The sequence below is a fragment of the Bombus impatiens genome, unplaced genomic scaffold (assembly GCF_000188095.3).
Source record: "Bombus impatiens unplaced genomic scaffold, BIMP_2.2 scf_0452, whole genome shotgun sequence".
NCBI lineage: Eukaryota > Metazoa > Arthropoda > Insecta > Hymenoptera > Apidae > Bombus > Bombus impatiens.
In genome coordinates this window covers 1,326,155-1,342,968 of record NT_176871.1, presented here as the reverse complement: position 1 = coordinate 1,342,968, position 16,814 = coordinate 1,326,155, and the positions used below count along the sequence as shown (strand labels likewise).

Below are 16,814 nucleotides of genomic sequence, written 5' to 3'. Positions count from 1 at the left end.
ATTTTAGGATACTATGCAGAAGTTTTTGTACATTCCTCTTGAGAATTACGCTTGGCAACCTGTCGCACAACAAAGGCAATGTTACTGTTACTCGACGAAGAAGAGCAACGAAATTTTCTCTTACGTAAAACTCAAACATTCGCAAAAATAACTACGCACGAAGCATGCTTTGGTCTGTTGACACGGAGCATACAACCGTTTGTATCAATGTACACGAATAAATAAGTAATTTTAGTGCAATTTTGAGAAACACCGACCACGATCGCACCCTTCGCCTGCGTTGAAAATAATCGATTGCAATTTAGACGTTTCAGTTCTACCACTTTCCTTAGAAGAAAGGCTATCTTCTTACCATAAGAAAATAGATCATCGTTCTATGCGATACTTACATATCGCTACAACCCTACTCTAATAGTTTACTATGAAAGTTGAATATTCTTTGAAAATACAGACCAATTTTCGAAACACAAGTAGTTCAACAGCTATGAAAGTTGAACATTCTTTGAAAAGTCGAACTAATTTACAAAACGAATGGCTCTGTACGACAGGAAACGCGATATTACTCGTACGGAAACTTGGCAATAAAGTATTTACGTACGAAGCAATCGCCTCCTCCCTCCCCCACTGAATTTTCCGAAATACGCAGGTAACGTAGAAATGGTAAGTTACTGAACGATGGATAATCGAGCAATTATAATAGAATAAAAGATCAACCGACGAATAGGGATATAATTTGTTGTATGCGGGAAGGAAGAGTAGGATGGTATTCACGATAACGTGGAACTGTTCGTCGATCTTCATCTTGCGAGGATGAAGGCCTCATCGCGTAAAGACTTCGCTTACGCGATGACTCCGTTGAAGATTGTGTCGTGGCCTGTAGGTACCTGGCCTCTTCAAGACTACGACATCTTCTCAGCTATGCGTGGCACCATAGTGATCTTTCTTATGGTATGAAACTTTTTTGATACCGTTTCGATGTGAATACGTTTGCAATTCGTTATACAGAATCAAGAAGATAAATAAGTGGACAAACTAATGGAACTAATTGTAGTGTTATATATGCAGCTACATTTTATTTTTTATTGTATATCATATAATACATAGATTATTTAACAAATAATTAAAAGTGATATTTATATTTTTGTGTAAACAAGCCGTATCTGACGAACCAAAATTGACGTTTGATTTTTCTTTTGTAAGGTTTGTTGCATATTTAACTAAACTTTAAATGTCAATTAAATACTCGGTGGAAGATTGGAGTTATTGTTTCGGAAAACACTTTGACATTTCGGTAGAATATTTCGAATTACCACAATACTTGTTTCCATTACCTGTCTATTTACTTTTGCCCGAATGTGTTAATAAACATTCTGGAAATCGAGTAATTCTACGATTTTACTATTACTCTGCGCTATTTACGTTCTTCTTGAAAGACAAATGACTTGTTGCTATAAATCCTTGTATGAAGGAAATTATGTGAATAATAGTAAATTAAAAGGTAAATTTAAAAGAACTCATTTTTATTTCTTCATCGCACTCTTTACTTTCCAATATGTAAATTTAACCAACCCAAATGCAGACGAGCAACTTTTCTTCCGCGCAACATCGCTACCATCGTATGCCTCTCTTCGTTTTCCCAGTTAAGAAATACGAAGGCAGAGATCTGATCTTAGCGATATCATGCGAACGAAAGTCGTTTCTCTGCATGCGGCGTCAAAAAATGACTTTTGAGTAGCTGAAATTGACACGTTTAAAAGTTGTCGTTCTTTCACAGCTATTAATGCTACTGATCGTGCAAACGGAGATGTACTTCGACAGAAGCGATGCCGAAAAAAACCTTGACGCCCTACTATTAATTGCCTGTGGTATTTTGGCGGTGTCAAAGATTATGTGGTTTCGTATTCGACCAGCTGGACTTATTTCGAATTTTACCTCGGCAGTCAAGGATTATAACGATTTGGAAGATCAAGAGAAACGGGCGATAATGAGGATGCACGCTTATATGGGCAGAGTGGTATCTGGCAGTGTGATCATTTTCGCGTATGTTGCCACGGTTCTTTTCATGATTGTGCCTGTGCTAGCTGGTGTGGAAGAGGAAGATATATTTAACGTAACGGAGGAAGGTGTACCGGATTACCCTATGCCTTCCGAATATGTAATGGAACTTATAAAAATGCCAGATAATTTATACTTTATAGTTTTTATCATAGAGTGCCTGATGCGGCTATTAGTAAGCACTGGAAATTTAGGTAATGAATTCTCATATCAAATGAATCCATCACTGTCAGAAGCCATACCAATCGTTTCCATAAATTGAAATGTAAACGAGAGTGATAAGAATGAGCATTGTTTGTCAAAATTTTCATCGCAATTAACGATTATAACTTATTTGCCCCTAGCGATTAGAAAAGAGGTATTAGACGAACTTGCTTGATTTCACGTATTATAGTAGAATACATAACTCCGTATTAACAATCCTTTTGTATGTGAATGTGTGGAGAAAATATAAAGGTCAATGTTTTTAAGTCGAATGAAATGTTTCTTTCGTTCACATTATCCCTTTATGGCAAACCATTGAAACTCCACACGCCAAGAACTTTCGCCACTTTATTTACATAGACATTGCATTTGGTATCAAATATGAAGCGCCAATATTAGAATAACTGAAAGCACATTATCAGAGAATTACACAGTTGGACTTGTACTTCTTGCGTATGCGGTGTGTCTACAACTTCAGATATTGAATACTAATCATTCAGTTTGAAAAATGATATCGAGAACTTGGTTCAAAAAGTTTGGCTTCTGATAGGCTCGAGTACCCATATTTGCTCTAAATAGCTCAAGAACCATGCTTATTTACTTTAAATTATGTATTAGGTAGCGATTCGTTGTTCTTCGGCATCACTTTTCATCTATGCGGTCAAGTGGAAATTCTAAAGCTAGATTTCAATAGACTAGGCAACGAGAACGAAAGAGCCATGGAACATTTCATCGTATTAATCAAGAGGCATGTCTACTTACTGAACCTGGCCAAAATGCTAAACGAGACGATCAGCTCTATCTTAATCGTGCAACTATTCGCGAGTTGTATACTTATTTGTACAACCGGTGAACATTCTTACCTCACTCGATAAAATGACACGAAGCCTGATGGCAAAAGTTTATTTAAATACGATCAATATGTTGGGATAATTTGCATCTGTTTTTAGGATTTCAATTTATTCTCGATCTGAGCGTTGGGAACATCGTCATGGCGATAAAAACATTTATAGTACTAAGCACTCTGTTGGTGCAATTGTTTGCATACAGCTACGTGGGCGAATATTTAAAGCTTCAAATGGAAGGCGTCGGTGACTCGGTGTATTTCTGCAGTTGGTACGATATACCGACAAGTATAGCAAAAAATATTATTTATGTCATTATGAGAAGTCAAGATCCAGTTTCCTTGAACGCTGGCAAATTCTTCACCGTCAACATGGAAACGTACATGAGTATTCTGAAAACTTCGATGTCGTACCTTTCAGTGCTTCGAGTAATGGTAAATGCTTGAAGTGGTATTAGTCCAATAAAGCACAATACAGTAATAAATATTATACTTTTGATTATTCAATATTCATTTCAAATATTTGAAATCAAATTGATTTGGAGCCGAATGTGCGCAGTAGATCGTCTCAGTAGACTGTTACAATTGATACTTCGCCCAATGACCAATAGATGGTATTGCAGCGTCGTTTGTGTGTAGCGTTCTGGATTGGCTACTCTATCGCATACCTACTTTACCGACATAGGGCAAAGATTTGAGTAGTCTTCAAACTTCGATTTTTAATAACAAATATCTAGAGACTGTTCAACGAAACGAGAAAGTAGACATGAATAAAATGTGACCGCTATGGCTGCAACTATTGTGTTATATAAACACAATGTATTATTTACATTTATATTACTTACTTACAGACTGACGATATCATCGAATAATGAGATCAAATTCGAATAATGATCATTTCGATTAACGATTATCTCCACTGCATGCTGCACTATGTAACAGGTCCGAAATTGTACGGTCAGGTGCTAAGATTTCGATAATTTTAATTTTATTATCAACGCCTTAACACTCGTACCCGTCACACATAGAATGCCACGAAACTATGTATTTTAACGCTTATACAAACATTTTATGAATGCATTATACTATGTGTTATACTTCCACATTCTGAAATTTCATTAATGCTGAAATGAGATTTGATTTTCACGATTATATTGGCAAAGTTTGATGCAAATCTCGTAATATATAGATGCACAAAATATATTTATTTTATGCTTAAGATGACTATCTATGCTGTACTAATATCTTAGTAAATACATGTTTTCAATAAATATCTTGTAATTTCTGCAATCACGCACGTATAACAATCATAACATACACAAATGTTTTCTATGATAAGCATTCATAAGCATTCTATCTTACTTTGTTTCGAACTTTACCAATGTCATCATGATAACGAATGAATTAATGTAAATTGTCTACCTAGCACGATTCTTTCTTTTACATTCCCCGCAATTTCGATAAAAACCTGGCAGCCAAGAGGATTAATAACTCACCCCTTAAATCACTCGTACAGCTGTTGAAGTAACTTCTCTCCAGTTTCGATTGCGTTAAAAAATACGGTAACGTTTAGTTACACAAGCGTGTTATTAACCTTGAAAAACACCATTGAGAGATCAGAATTCTTATTTCCAACTACATCTTGCTTCATGAACTCCGATGCTCGATGCGGAATACAGGATTTTCGCTACGATGCACTAAGCTCTACAATGTCAAAATGTTCTTCTCTATTATCTTTACTGTTGTTCTTTTATCTCGCTTCATTTCTCATGAACAATACACGATATCTATTACGCAATTTGAATACTCGGCTCTACAATGTCACGTAATGTTTTTCTATATTAACTACATTCTTTGATCTCTTTTGATTTCTTGGAGACAACATGACATGTCTGTGACTTCATTCGCCGCTTCCTTAATAATTAATAGTATTCATGTTTGAGAAAACCATAAAGCTTCCGGAAACAGTTGCAACCACAGTCTTCTACCATCTGTTCTACCATCTTATTTCGGTTTGTTTCTCTACATTTTTTGTTGTATGAAAATATAGGTTTGTTCAAACTCTCCTGAGTGCCGTATGCATGAATAATAGATCAAAGAAGAGAACGTATGCACGTAAGTGGGCGTGACTGTCTTCGTGTACGCGCCACGATAAATCATACGTCGAATCGAAATAAACGAAAGTAGTAGAGAGGAGTGTCATTGAGAGGCATACCTCACAGTAAAGTCTGCTTTAAAAAAAATGCGCGAGAAGGTAGCAATCGAGGAGTACGTACGGAATTTTCTAGTGCAGGAGACGTTGTTGAAAGTAGTTGGTATTTGGCCCACGAGAAACGGATCCTCTTTCGGTCGATGGATTTTCGCGATGATGACGCAAGTAAGTTTGAAAACGTAGTAAAGAGCAGGCTTGGGCATTATTTAAATACAGTTGAGCTTCATTTATATGAACTTGTTGGGTACAAATAGTTTATACAATAGGAGTTCGCTGATTCTCTCTACTATCTGTGATTTTTTGTTCACATTCAAATTCGAATTCACGTTCACGTTCAAATTAGTAGATTCAAATAGCGAAACCCTGTCTAATCGGTCATTGATTAAAATTTAATTGGAATAAGTGGGGTTTATCTAAACGAAATTCTACCGAACAATAGAGCGTCGTTTATCGGAACCGGCCGGAGGACAATGCCATACGACTCAAATTAAAACAATTGCAAGAGCGAATGTCATTTCATTATAAAACGAATCGTCTGTATTATTCATAACTTGAATATATTCGAAACAAGAAGCTTGAAATGCAAATTAACATTAAAACGAAACTCACTTTACTTAAAAGAAGCAATTAGGATAGACAATTATTTGAAGACGATTACCTTAACCTTCGCATATGAAATGAAACTACTTTCCTTATGTTGTTTCTACAATAAAAATAATTCATTATTTTTGTATCTTCGTTTAAACAAAAATTTGCCCAAGCATGGTAAATAATCGTCGAATATCAGAGATCGGCTAGATCTTCCTAGGAATCCTTTCCGTAATTAGATCAGTACTATCTACAGCCTGTCTCTGGAAGTTTATCGTCACTGTCTCGACATCGACGACACGATGGATGCGTTCGTCATGGATCTTTCTTCCATCGTCAGCCTCGCGAAACTGTTCATCATGCGCCGGAATTCGAAGCACGCTTACGTTCTTATAAATTCAGTTCTGAAGGACTGGTCGGCTGTTGATGATTCTCGTCATGAAGATATTATGACAAAATACTATAAAAGAGGACGGATCGTTTCATTGACAATACTGTATCTCGGTTATGCCTCTGGATTGTCTTTCATCGTCAAAGCATTGCCCTTTGGAGAGATTCTGCCGTTCAAGGTTCGACTAAATTCCACGTTAGACTGCGGATGTTTATGAAAACTCAGATAGTGAATTTAAATAGAGATTCGTATTATTCACTGTTTGTTACAATAAACACTTTGGATGTTATTATGTTCTTAGACATCATGTGCACTCTGTATAAAAACACAGCCATAAATATTAGGACACCTTCTCGTTGCACGTATTAAGAAATTACAATGAAATTTACTCTATTTCGTATCTTACACGGTAAGACATATTGTATGTATGTAAATACTTGAAAAATAAAAACAACGAAATACATGGAATTTGTAAATATTAGCTAATGTCCTGATACTAATGGCCGCATGATTGTATATTTCGATTGTATATTTGTAATATAGAAGTACATCGTATAAGAGAAATACAAAACTTCAAAACGAAGATTATTTTTTCGCGTAAAACAATCGATTCCTAATTTTTTAACTGTAACGTGCCTTACCTCTCTTCAGATGTTCCAAAACTCGGCGAATTCATCGGCAAATCTAAAAGGTTCCTTGGAAATGAATTATTTCCTGGCAAGCTATTGTGTGTTTGGCTCGCTACCACTGCTCCAGCGGATCTGCGTATTGATATTGCAGGCAATGCACATTTTCGTCAACGCGGTTGCTCATTGCGCCAACGATGGATTATTCTTCAGCTTAACGATGCATCTCTGTGGCCAGTTCGAGGTTCTCAAGATGAATTTTAACAAGTTCGAGCTGCAGCAATTTGGCTGCCACAAAAGGCTTCGATTTCTCGTGAAACGACACTGTCAGCTCCTGATGCTGGCCAATGATCTCGAGCAAACCTTCAATATGATCATTCTCGTACAGCTACTGATGAGCGCCTTGTTAATTTGCGTCGAAGGTAAACATATGCTATTTTTACTTCCTTTTTACCTATTTTCTTCATTTTCCCTGTAATATGAAATTGATAGTATCATATATGACAATCCAATGCACTGTCCACAACAGCAATACCGACGATTAAAATATAAGACCTGTATCAACAAAATCGAATTAGAAGATATACGAAACGATACAAAATTCAAAATGCAAACTCTAATCCACGTATTTTATAAGTAATTAAAAATCCCAACAATGCACCGGTACAGATGTATAAAATTAATATGAAAAATCGCGTCATTTTGATCAAATTCATGTAAAAACAGACCAAAGAGTAATTAATACGTTACTTTGATTATCATATCAGGTTTCGTGTTCCTGGTCTGTCTGGCCACGAGAGACAACGTCGGTGCATTGAAAAGCGTCATTCTGATGGTGACGTTACTTATACAGCTGTACCTTTACGCGTATGCAGGCGACGTTCTCGAGTCTCGATCCAATGAGATAGCGCATGGCGTGTACGATTCGCCTTGGTATCAACCTCGAGGACACGTAGCAAGGGATTTGATGATGATAATCAACCGCGGACACAGGTCGTACCACGTGACAGCTGGGAAATTCCTCTCGATGAACATATTCACATTCAAAGAAATTCTGAGGTCATCAGCTTCCTATTTGTCTGTTCTGAAAGTAATGATGGACACGTGAAAACCATTTGATCGCGAGTGCTATGTATTTCTTTCGCGACCCTCGATACATCTAAGACTCAAACCTTCACAAACATACCTATGCACGAAGCATGCTATAATTAATTAATCATGAGTATACAATGGTTTGGATCAGTGTATGTGAATAAATAAGAATTTTTCCAGAGTGCAATTTTAAGACAAACTGATTACGAACGTCCCATCGTTTGAGTTGAAAATAATCGATTGCAATTTACTCGTTTCAGTTCTTCTACTTTCCTTAGAAGAAAGGGTATCTTCTTACTATAAGAAAATAGATCTTCGTTCTTTCCGTCTTTCCTTACATATCGCTGGAACCCTATTCTGATATTTAGCTATGAAAGTTGAATAGTCTTTGATAATACAGACCAATTTTCAATACGTATGATCTTTTTAAGAATTTATCATATAAGTTGGATATTATCTATAAATACAGATCAATTTTTGAAACGGGTGGTGCTGCTCGATGGAAACCGCGGTGTTACCCGTACAATAGCATAGCAATATAGCATTCACCTACGAAGTAACTCCCCTCTCCCATTACAATTTTCTTGGAAATGTACAGTTGACGTAGAAGTGGTAACTTGCTGGCGGTGGATAATAAAGCAATTACAGAAGAATAAAAGATGAACCAAGAAATAGAAACACAATTCGTAAACATGTGGGAAGAAGGAAAGGTGTTCACGATTGCGTGGAGTTATTTGTCAATCTTCGTCCTGTCAGGATGAAGGTGTCGACGAGTAAGGATTTCGCTTACGCGATGACTCCGTTGAAAATCTTGTCATGGCCTGTAGGTACTTGGCCTCTTCAAGACTACGATGTCTTCTCCGCTATACGCGCCATAATTGCGACTTTTTTTCTGGTATGAAACTCATACTATTATCCTATGCGAAGTTAACATGTGTGTTATCCACACGAGAACAAAAGTGAGTAGACAATTAGGTGGAATTACTAGATCTAGAGTTATACGAAGTTAAATTTTATATATCATAGTATACACAAAGATTATTTAAAAAATAGTTGAAGTGATATTTTCATTTTTACATAATTGAACTGTGTTTTATGAAAATACATACATACATATTTCTATCAACTGACTTTTCTCCGAACGTACTAATGAACTTTCAAAAAGGCCTGCATTGATTCGCACCACTCTTTGTGCTCATTATTGTTCTCTTTCCTGAGAAATAAATATTTCTATAAATCAAGAGTAGAACATTTCCGAAAAATTTAAGGCAAGGAAATTATGCAAACAACAAGGAATTTAAAGATAGACTGAAATAGTCAAAGTTCCTAACTTCGTTGGTCTTTTTACTTTCCAATTTGTGCACTTAATGAATATGGTTTCCGAACAGCTGAAATTGGCACGTTTAAGGATTGTCGTTCTTTTGTAGCTGTTAATGATAACGATCGTGCAATCGGAGATGTACTTAGACAACAGTGATGCCGAGAAAAATCTGGACGGTCTAGTATTCATTACCTGCGGCAGTTTGGCAGCGTCAAAGGTTATACGGTTTCGTATTCGGCCTGCTGCCCTTATTTCGAATTTTACGTCCGCGGTCGAGGATTATCACGAATTGCAGGACGAAGAGAAACGAGTGATAGTGCGAAAACACGCTTATATGGCCAGAGTGACTAGTGTCAGTATGATATTTTTCGCGTATTTCAGCTCGATTCTTTTCATAACTGTGCCTATGCTGGCTGAAGAGGAAGAGAAAGATATACTTAACGTAACGGAGGAAAGTACATCGGACTATCCCATACCTTCCGAAAATGTAATAGCACTTGTAAAAATACCGGAAAATTTATACTTCATTGTTTTCATCATAGAATACTTGATGCTGCTATTCACGAGCACTGGAAATCTAGGTAATGTACCATCGTGTCTTACGAATTACTGGTTGTCAGAAGCCACGCTAGTTAACTCCATAAATTGAAATGTAACGATGAATGATAAGTACGAACATCATTTGTTAAAATGTACTTTGCCATTACAATTGCTTTGCTTTTGACGATAGAAAGAGAAAGCATTAGATGAAACTCGATTGACTTACAGGGGCACGTAATCTGGAATTAATACTTTCTTTCTAGGGGAATGTTATAGCAAACAGTACGTAATATGTGGTCAACTTCATTTTTTTAAATGGAAAGAAATTTTTTGTTTTATTTACATTACACTAAACTGTTAAAACGTGACTCCCGATTTGTATTCGCCATTTCTCTTATCATACTTTGTACGAAAAATGGGCCGCCGACATTAGAATAACTGAAGGTTTAGTCAGGTGTATGTAGCGTGCCCGTAATATATGTTCAATGTGAGTTTACTCCGCGTTGAATGTGTGTTTCGTCTCATGCATGTCCAACACGTGATTAATGTGCATTTAATGTATTCTATGTTCCAAGAATTTGCGCTTTTGTAATGTCGAAGAGAAATTATTCACTTTGGACAATTAAATTAAGAACAGTATGCCAAATGCAATTGACTGGCCTGGCTTCTGAGAGGCTGAAATACCGATACTTGCTCAGGGTAGTCTAAGGATCTTACTCATTTATTTTTAAATATAAATTAGGAAGCGATTCGTTGTTTTTCGGTATCACTTTTCACCTGTGCGGTCAGGTAGAAATTCTGAAACTAGATTTCCAGAGACTGAAAATCGAGAGCGAAAGAACGAGGGAACACTTCAACGTATTAACCAAGAGGCATATCTACTTAATTAACCTGGCCAATATGCTGAACGAGACCATCAGCTCCATCTTGGTTATGCAACTATTCACGAGTTGTATACTTATTTGTACAAGCGGTGAACATTCTTACCTCACTCGATAAAATGACACAAAGCCCGATGGCAAAAGTTTATTTAAATACGATCAATATATTGGAATGATATGCATCTGTTTTTAGGACTTCAGTTCATTCTCGCTCTGAACATGGGAAACATCGTCATGGTTGTAAAAACATTTATAGTACTCAGCACTCTCATGGTACAATTGTTTGCATACAGTTACGTGGGCGAATATTTAAGGCGTCAAATGGAAGGCATAGCTGACTCGATGTATTTCTGCAACTGGTACGATATACCGAAAAGTGTGGCAAAAGATATTATTTATGTCATTATGAGAGCTCAAGAGCCAGTTTTCCTGAGAGCAGGACAATTCCTCGTTGTTAATATGGAAACGTACATGAGTATCATAAAAACGTCTATGTCATATCTTTCAGTTCTTCGAGTTATGGTAAACGCTTGAGGTTGTGTATAATATAAAATGCCAGAGAGTTATATTTATCTAATAAAGCTCAATAAAATATTTAATGTATTAAGTTAATCGAATGTGCGCAACAGATTCTCACTAGGCTGTTATAGTCAATATCTCGTGCAATGACAAATAATGAATTGTGTATATGTATATGTACGTACATATTTAAATACATAATACTGTTAAATTATGGTAGGTGACGTAGGACGATTTGATAACGCACTGAAAACAATAATGGTGCTCCTCGTAAAAGATGAAATATATAACTTATACTACGTTCTATTACATTGAGTAGCCCGGAAATAATTAGCCATAAAGCCAAATATAATTAGTATATTACCTTTATCATCGCATCAAGCTTCTTATTATTGGTCTGCCTGAACACGCATACCATCATCGGTCTTGCACTGAAAGCTGTCGACCTAATGCTGAAGTTGCCTATAAAGCTGCAGCTTTACGTTTACGCAGGCGATACTGTCGAGTCTCTATTTGAACAAATCACGCAAGCCGCTTACAATTCGCACTGGTATGAACTTTGACAAGAGTTAGCAAAGAACCGCGTACTGACAATGAATCACGAAAACACCTGCCAGGCGAAAAATTCCATCAGATGAACACATTCGTGTTCAAAGAGTTACCGAGGATATCAGCTTCCTATAAGAGTGTTGTCAAAGTAATGATGAACACGTGAAGACAATTTGGGAGTGACAGGTACGTATTCCTTTCGCCACCCTCAATACATCCTTCGTACAGGGAAAGTGATTCGACGAGGAGGGGCAACAAAATATTCTCTTTCTCAAAATTCCATAAACGTACCTGCACACAAAGGATGCTATAACATATTACACATAAGTATACAGTGAATTGGATCAGTATATACACATAAGTAAAAAATTTTTCAGAGTGCAATTTCCGGTAACAATCGCACCACTTGCTTGCGTTGAAAATAATCGATTGCAATTTAGACGATTCAGTTCTACCACTTTTCTTATAAGAAACGGTAACCCTCTTACTATAAGAAAATAGATCTTTGCTCTTTACATTTGCTATGAAAGTTGTATATTCTTTGAAAACACGGACTAATTTTCAAGACGAATGGCACTGGATGATAGAAGCAACGTATTAGTTATTAACCGCGCAGAAACATGGCAATAAATTATTTACCTACACAGTAATCCCCACTAGAATTTTCTCGGGAATGTGCCTACTGAACGATAGATAATTGGGCGATTATAGTAGAATAAACGATAAACGGAAACATAGAAATACAATTCGCGAGCATGAGGAAAAAAAGAAAGGGTGCATGTGCACGATTACGCAGTATTATTTGTCGACCTTCGTATTGTGAGCATGAAGGCGGCGTTGAATAAAGATTTCGCTTACGCGATGACTCCGATGAAGATTCTGTCGTGGCCTGTTGGTACCTGGCCTCTTCAAGACTACAATATCTTTTCCGCTTTGCGTGTCATAATCACGAGTTGTCTTTTGGTACGAAATTCTTGCGATTCTGTTTCGATGTTAACACGTACGTATACTCGGAGACAAGAATTGAGCGAACAAAAAAGTGTAACTTGCATTAGTGATATATTTAAATTTTATTTATTATACACCTGTGTGCAAAATTCAAGGAATACCCAATTTTCACCGAAAAGTTGCTGATACTACAAGTGTTATAAAATCGTTACCAGGAAACATGCAGCGATCATTCTATGCTCATTTTAAATCAAAAAAACCACTATTTTTAGAAGTTTCATTCATGTGGTAGACTGAGAATGCGAAGCTGCTTTCTCGTTCCGAAATTCAAAATTCAAATTCAAAAGAATCAGACGTTAAAAAATTTTGTTTAGAGCTAAAATGACGCGCGATAATTTGTGCGATGTTTTATTGTACTTTGAGTATTCAGCTGGTATTGTAATAATAGCAGCTCCTCGTAAGTATTGCACAGTCGGAAATTAAGTGTTTCTTTAATTTTGCATGCCAGTGGATATCATTATAGTACAAAAGTTATTTAATGGGTAATTGAAATAATTGAACATTTTCGTATTGTAAATTTGATTATGCCAAGGAAATTGTGTAAACGATAGCGAATTAAAAAGGAAATTAAAATGTGGTTTCTGAGTAGGTGAAATTGACGCGGTTAAAAATTCTCATTCTTTTATAGCTACTAATGCTAACGATCGTGCAGTCGGAGATGTATTTAGACAGCAACGACGCCGAGAAAAATCTTGACGCATTAGTAATACTATCCTGCGGCATTCTGGCTGTGTCAAAGGTCATTCGTTTTCGTATTCGGCCTGCTGCCCTTATCTTGAATTTTACGTCCGCGGTCGAAGATTATAACGAATTGAGGGACGATGAGAAACGAGTGATAGTGCGAAAACACGCTTATATGGCCAGAGTGACTAGTGTCAGTATGATATTTTTCGCGTATTTCAGCTCGATTCTTTTCATAACTGTGCCAATGCTGGCTGAAAAAGAAGAGAAAAATGTAGTTAACGTAACGGAGGAAAGTACATCAGAGTATCCTATACCTTCCGAAAATGTAATGGCACTTGTAAAAATACCGAAAAATTTATACTTCTTTGTTTTTATCATGGAATACTTGATGCTGCTATTCACGAGCACTGGAAATCTAGGTAAGGTATCATCGTGTCTTACGAATTACTCATTGTCAGAAGCCACGCTAGTTAACTCCATAAATTGCAATGTGGCGATGAATGATAAGTACGAATATCATTTGTTGAAATGTACTTTGCCATTACAATTGTTTTGCTTTTGGCGATAGAAAGAGAAAGTATTATACGAAACTCGATTGACTTATAGAGGCACGTAATCTGGAATTAATACTTTCTTGCTAGGCGAATGTTATAACAAAAAGTACGTAATGTGTGGTCGACTTCATTTCTTTAAATGGAATGAAATTCTTTGTTTTATTTACACTACACTTAATCGTTAAAACGTGACGCTCGATTTATATTCGTAATTTCTCTTGTCACACTTCGTACGAAGAGTTTGCGCTTTTGAAATGTTGATTAGAACTTATTCACTTTGGACAATTAAATTAAGAACTGTATACCAAATGCAGTTGACTGGCTTGGCTTCTGAGAGGATGAAATATCGATACTTGCTCAGGGTAGTTTAAGAATCTTACTCATTTATTTTGAAATATAAATTAGGAAGCGATTCGTTGTTTTTCGGTATCACTTTTCACCTGTGCGGTCAGGTAGAAATACTGAAACTAGATTTCAAGAGACTGAAAATAGGGAGCGAAAGAACGAGGGAACATTTTAACGTATTAACCAGGAGGCATATCTACTTAATTAACCTGGCCAAAATGCTGATCGACACCATCAGCTCTATCTTGGCTATGCAACTATTCACGAGTTGTATACTTATTTGTACAAGCGGTGAACATTCTTACCTCACTCGATAAAATGACTCGAAGCCTGATGGCAAAAGTTTATTTAAATACGATCAATATGTTGGGATAATTTGCATCTATTTTTAGGACTTCAGTTCATTCTCGCTCTGAGCATTGGAAACATCGTCATGGCTGTAAAAACATTTATGGTACTCACCGCTCTCATGGTACAATTGTTTGCATACAGTTACGTGGGTGAATATTTAAGACGTCAAATGGAAGGCATCGGTGACTCGATGTATTTCTGCAACTGGTACGATATACCGAAAAGTGTGGCAAAAGATATTATTTATGTCATTATGAGAGCTCAAGAGCCAGTTTTCCTGAGAGCAGGACAATTCCTCGTTGTTAATATGGAAACGTACACGAGTATCATAAAAACTTCTATGTCATATCTTTCAGTGCTTCGAGTTATGGTAAACGGTTGAGGCTGTATATAATATAGAAACCGAGAGAGTTATATTTATCTAATAAAGCTCAATAAAATACTTAATGTGTTACTTTTTACGATTCAATATTCATTTCAAATATTCAAAATTAAGTTAGTCGTATGTGCGCAATAGATTCTTACTAGGCTGTTATAGTCAATATTTCGTGCAATGACGAATAATGAATTATGTATATGTATATGTACGTACATATTTAAATATATAATAAGGTTAAAATATGGTAGGTGACGTAGGACAATTTGACAACGTACTGACAACAATAATGGTGCTCCTTGTAAAAGATGAAACATATAACTTATACTACTTTCTACTACATTGAGTAGTCCGGAAATAATTAGCCATAAAGCCAAATATAATTAGTATATTACCTTTATCATCACATCAAGCTTCTTATTATTGGTCTGCCTGAACACGCATGCCATCATCGGTCTTGCACTGAAAGCTGTCGACCTAATGCTGAAGTTGCCTATAAAGCTGCAGCTTTACGTTTACGCAGGCGATACTGTCGAGTCTCTATTTGAACAAATCACGCAAGCCGCTTACAATTCGCACTGGTATGAACTTTGACAACAGTTAGCAAAGAACCGCGTACTGACAATGAATCACGGAAACACCTGCCAGTCGAAAAATTCCATCAGATGAACACATTCGTGTTCAAAGAGTTACCGAGGATATCAGCTTCCTATAAGAGTGTTCTCAAAGTAATGATGAACTCGTGAAGACCAGTTGAACGTGAGAGGTACGTATTCCTTTAACCACTCTCGGTACATCGTACAGGAAAAGTGATATTACTGCTATTCGACGATGAAGAGCAACGAAATATTCTCTTACGTAAGACTCAAACTTCCATAAACGTCCCTGCACACGAAGGATGCTATAACATGTTACACATAAGTATACAGTGAATTGGATCAGTATATACACATAAATAAGAAATTTTCCAGAGTGCAATTTCCGGTAACAATCGCACCACTTGCTTGCGTTGAAAATAATCGATTGCAATTTAGACGATTCAGTTCTACCACTTTTCTTATAAGAAACATTACCCTCTTACTATAAGAAAATAGATCTTTGTTCTTTACATTTGCTTACACGTCGTTGTAACCTTTGCCTGGCAGTGTCCGATGAAAGATGAATATCCTACGAAAACACAGATCAATTTTCGAAGCGAACATATAGAATGTATAGCAACAACCTGCTATCAAAGTTGAATATTCTTTGAAAACACGGACTAATTTTCAAGACGAATAGCACTGGACGAAAGAAGCAACGTATTAGTTATTAATCATGCAGAAACATGGCTATGAAGTATTTACCTACAAAGTAATCCCCACTAGAATTTTCTTGGGAATGTGCCTACTGAACGATAGATAATTGGGCGATTATAGTAGAATAAAAGATAAACGGAAACATAGAAATACAATTCGCGAGCATGAGGAAAAAAAGAAAGGGTGCATATGCACGATTACGCAGTGTTATTTGTCGACCTTCGTGTTGTGAACATGAAGGCGACGTCGAGTAAAGATTTCGCTTACGCGATGGCTCCGTTCAAGATCCTATCGTGGCCTGTTGGTACCTGGCCTCTTCAAGACTACAATATCTTCTCCGCTATGCGTGTCATAATCGCGAGTTGTCTTTTGGTACGAA

The 16,814-nt window shown here is 36.6% G+C and overlaps 4 protein-coding genes across 4 annotated transcripts; all 4 read left to right on the top strand.

Moving 5' to 3' along the window:
* The first annotated feature begins 766 nt into the window (after window positions 1–766).
* Window positions 767–3,550, top strand: LOC100748222 (odorant receptor 47a-like). Its single transcript, XM_033321460.1, has 4 exons — window positions 767–948; window positions 1,775–2,249; window positions 2,878–3,108; window positions 3,210–3,550. The coding sequence occupies exons 1-4, from the start codon at window positions 811–813 to the stop codon at window positions 3,548–3,550; spliced, it is 1,185 nt and encodes a 394-aa protein (XP_033177351.1). The 5' UTR covers window positions 767–810.
* An 860-nt stretch (window positions 3,551–4,410) lies between these two features.
* LOC100741703 (odorant receptor 22c-like) lies at window positions 4,411–8,199 on the top strand. The gene is made up of 4 exons (XM_003490528.3): window positions 4,411–5,480; window positions 6,143–6,472; window positions 6,946–7,342; window positions 7,688–8,199. Exons 1-4 carry the CDS (start codon window positions 5,346–5,348, stop codon window positions 8,026–8,028), a joined length of 1,203 nt encoding a protein of 400 aa, XP_003490576.1. The 5' UTR covers window positions 4,411–5,345; the 3' UTR covers window positions 8,029–8,199.
* Window positions 8,200–8,730: 531 nt separating this feature from the next.
* On the top strand, window positions 8,731–11,582 carry LOC100748098 (odorant receptor 9a-like). The gene is made up of 4 exons (XM_003490499.4): window positions 8,731–8,907; window positions 9,440–9,914; window positions 10,616–10,846; window positions 10,948–11,582. Exons 1-4 carry the CDS (start codon window positions 8,770–8,772, stop codon window positions 11,286–11,288), a joined length of 1,185 nt encoding a protein of 394 aa, XP_003490547.1. The 5' UTR covers window positions 8,731–8,769; the 3' UTR covers window positions 11,289–11,582.
* Window positions 11,583–12,585: 1,003 nt separating this feature from the next.
* On the top strand, window positions 12,586–15,216 carry LOC100741586 (odorant receptor Or2-like). The gene is made up of 4 exons (XM_003490527.4): window positions 12,586–12,785; window positions 13,459–13,933; window positions 14,474–14,704; window positions 14,806–15,216. The coding sequence occupies exons 1-4, from the start codon at window positions 12,648–12,650 to the stop codon at window positions 15,144–15,146; spliced, it is 1,185 nt and encodes a 394-aa protein (XP_003490575.1). The 5' UTR covers window positions 12,586–12,647; the 3' UTR covers window positions 15,147–15,216.
* The last annotated feature ends 1,598 nt before the right edge of the window (window positions 15,217–16,814 follow it).

Coding starts and splice junctions, on each gene's coding strand:
- LOC100748222 (XM_033321460.1), top strand. CDS start 811: ATGAAGGCCTCATCGCGTAAAGACTTCGCTTACGCGATGACTCCGTTG. Junction 949..1,774: donor CCATAGTGATCTTTCTTATG/GTATGAAACTTT, acceptor GTTCTTTCACAG/CTATTAATGCTACTGATCGT. Junction 3,109..3,209: donor TATACTTATTTGTACAACCG/GTGAACATTCTT, acceptor ATCTGTTTTTAG/GATTTCAATTTATTCTCGAT.
- LOC100741703 (XM_003490528.3), top strand. CDS start 5,346: ATGCGCGAGAAGGTAGCAATCGAGGAGTACGTACGGAATTTTCTAGTG. Junction 5,481..6,142: donor TTTTCGCGATGATGACGCAA/GTAAGTTTGAAA, acceptor TTCCGTAATTAG/ATCAGTACTATCTACAGCCT. Junction 7,343..7,687: donor CTTGTTAATTTGCGTCGAAG/GTAAACATATGC, acceptor TTATCATATCAG/GTTTCGTGTTCCTGGTCTGT.
- LOC100748098 (XM_003490499.4), top strand. CDS start 8,770: ATGAAGGTGTCGACGAGTAAGGATTTCGCTTACGCGATGACTCCGTTG. Junction 8,908..9,439: donor TAATTGCGACTTTTTTTCTG/GTATGAAACTCA, acceptor GTTCTTTTGTAG/CTGTTAATGATAACGATCGT. Junction 9,915..10,615: donor CACGAGCACTGGAAATCTAG/GTAATGTACCAT, acceptor AATATAAATTAG/GAAGCGATTCGTTGTTTTTC.
- LOC100741586 (XM_003490527.4), top strand. CDS start 12,648: ATGAAGGCGGCGTTGAATAAAGATTTCGCTTACGCGATGACTCCGATG. Junction 13,934..14,473: donor CACGAGCACTGGAAATCTAG/GTAAGGTATCAT, acceptor AATATAAATTAG/GAAGCGATTCGTTGTTTTTC. Junction 14,705..14,805: donor TATACTTATTTGTACAAGCG/GTGAACATTCTT, acceptor ATCTATTTTTAG/GACTTCAGTTCATTCTCGCT.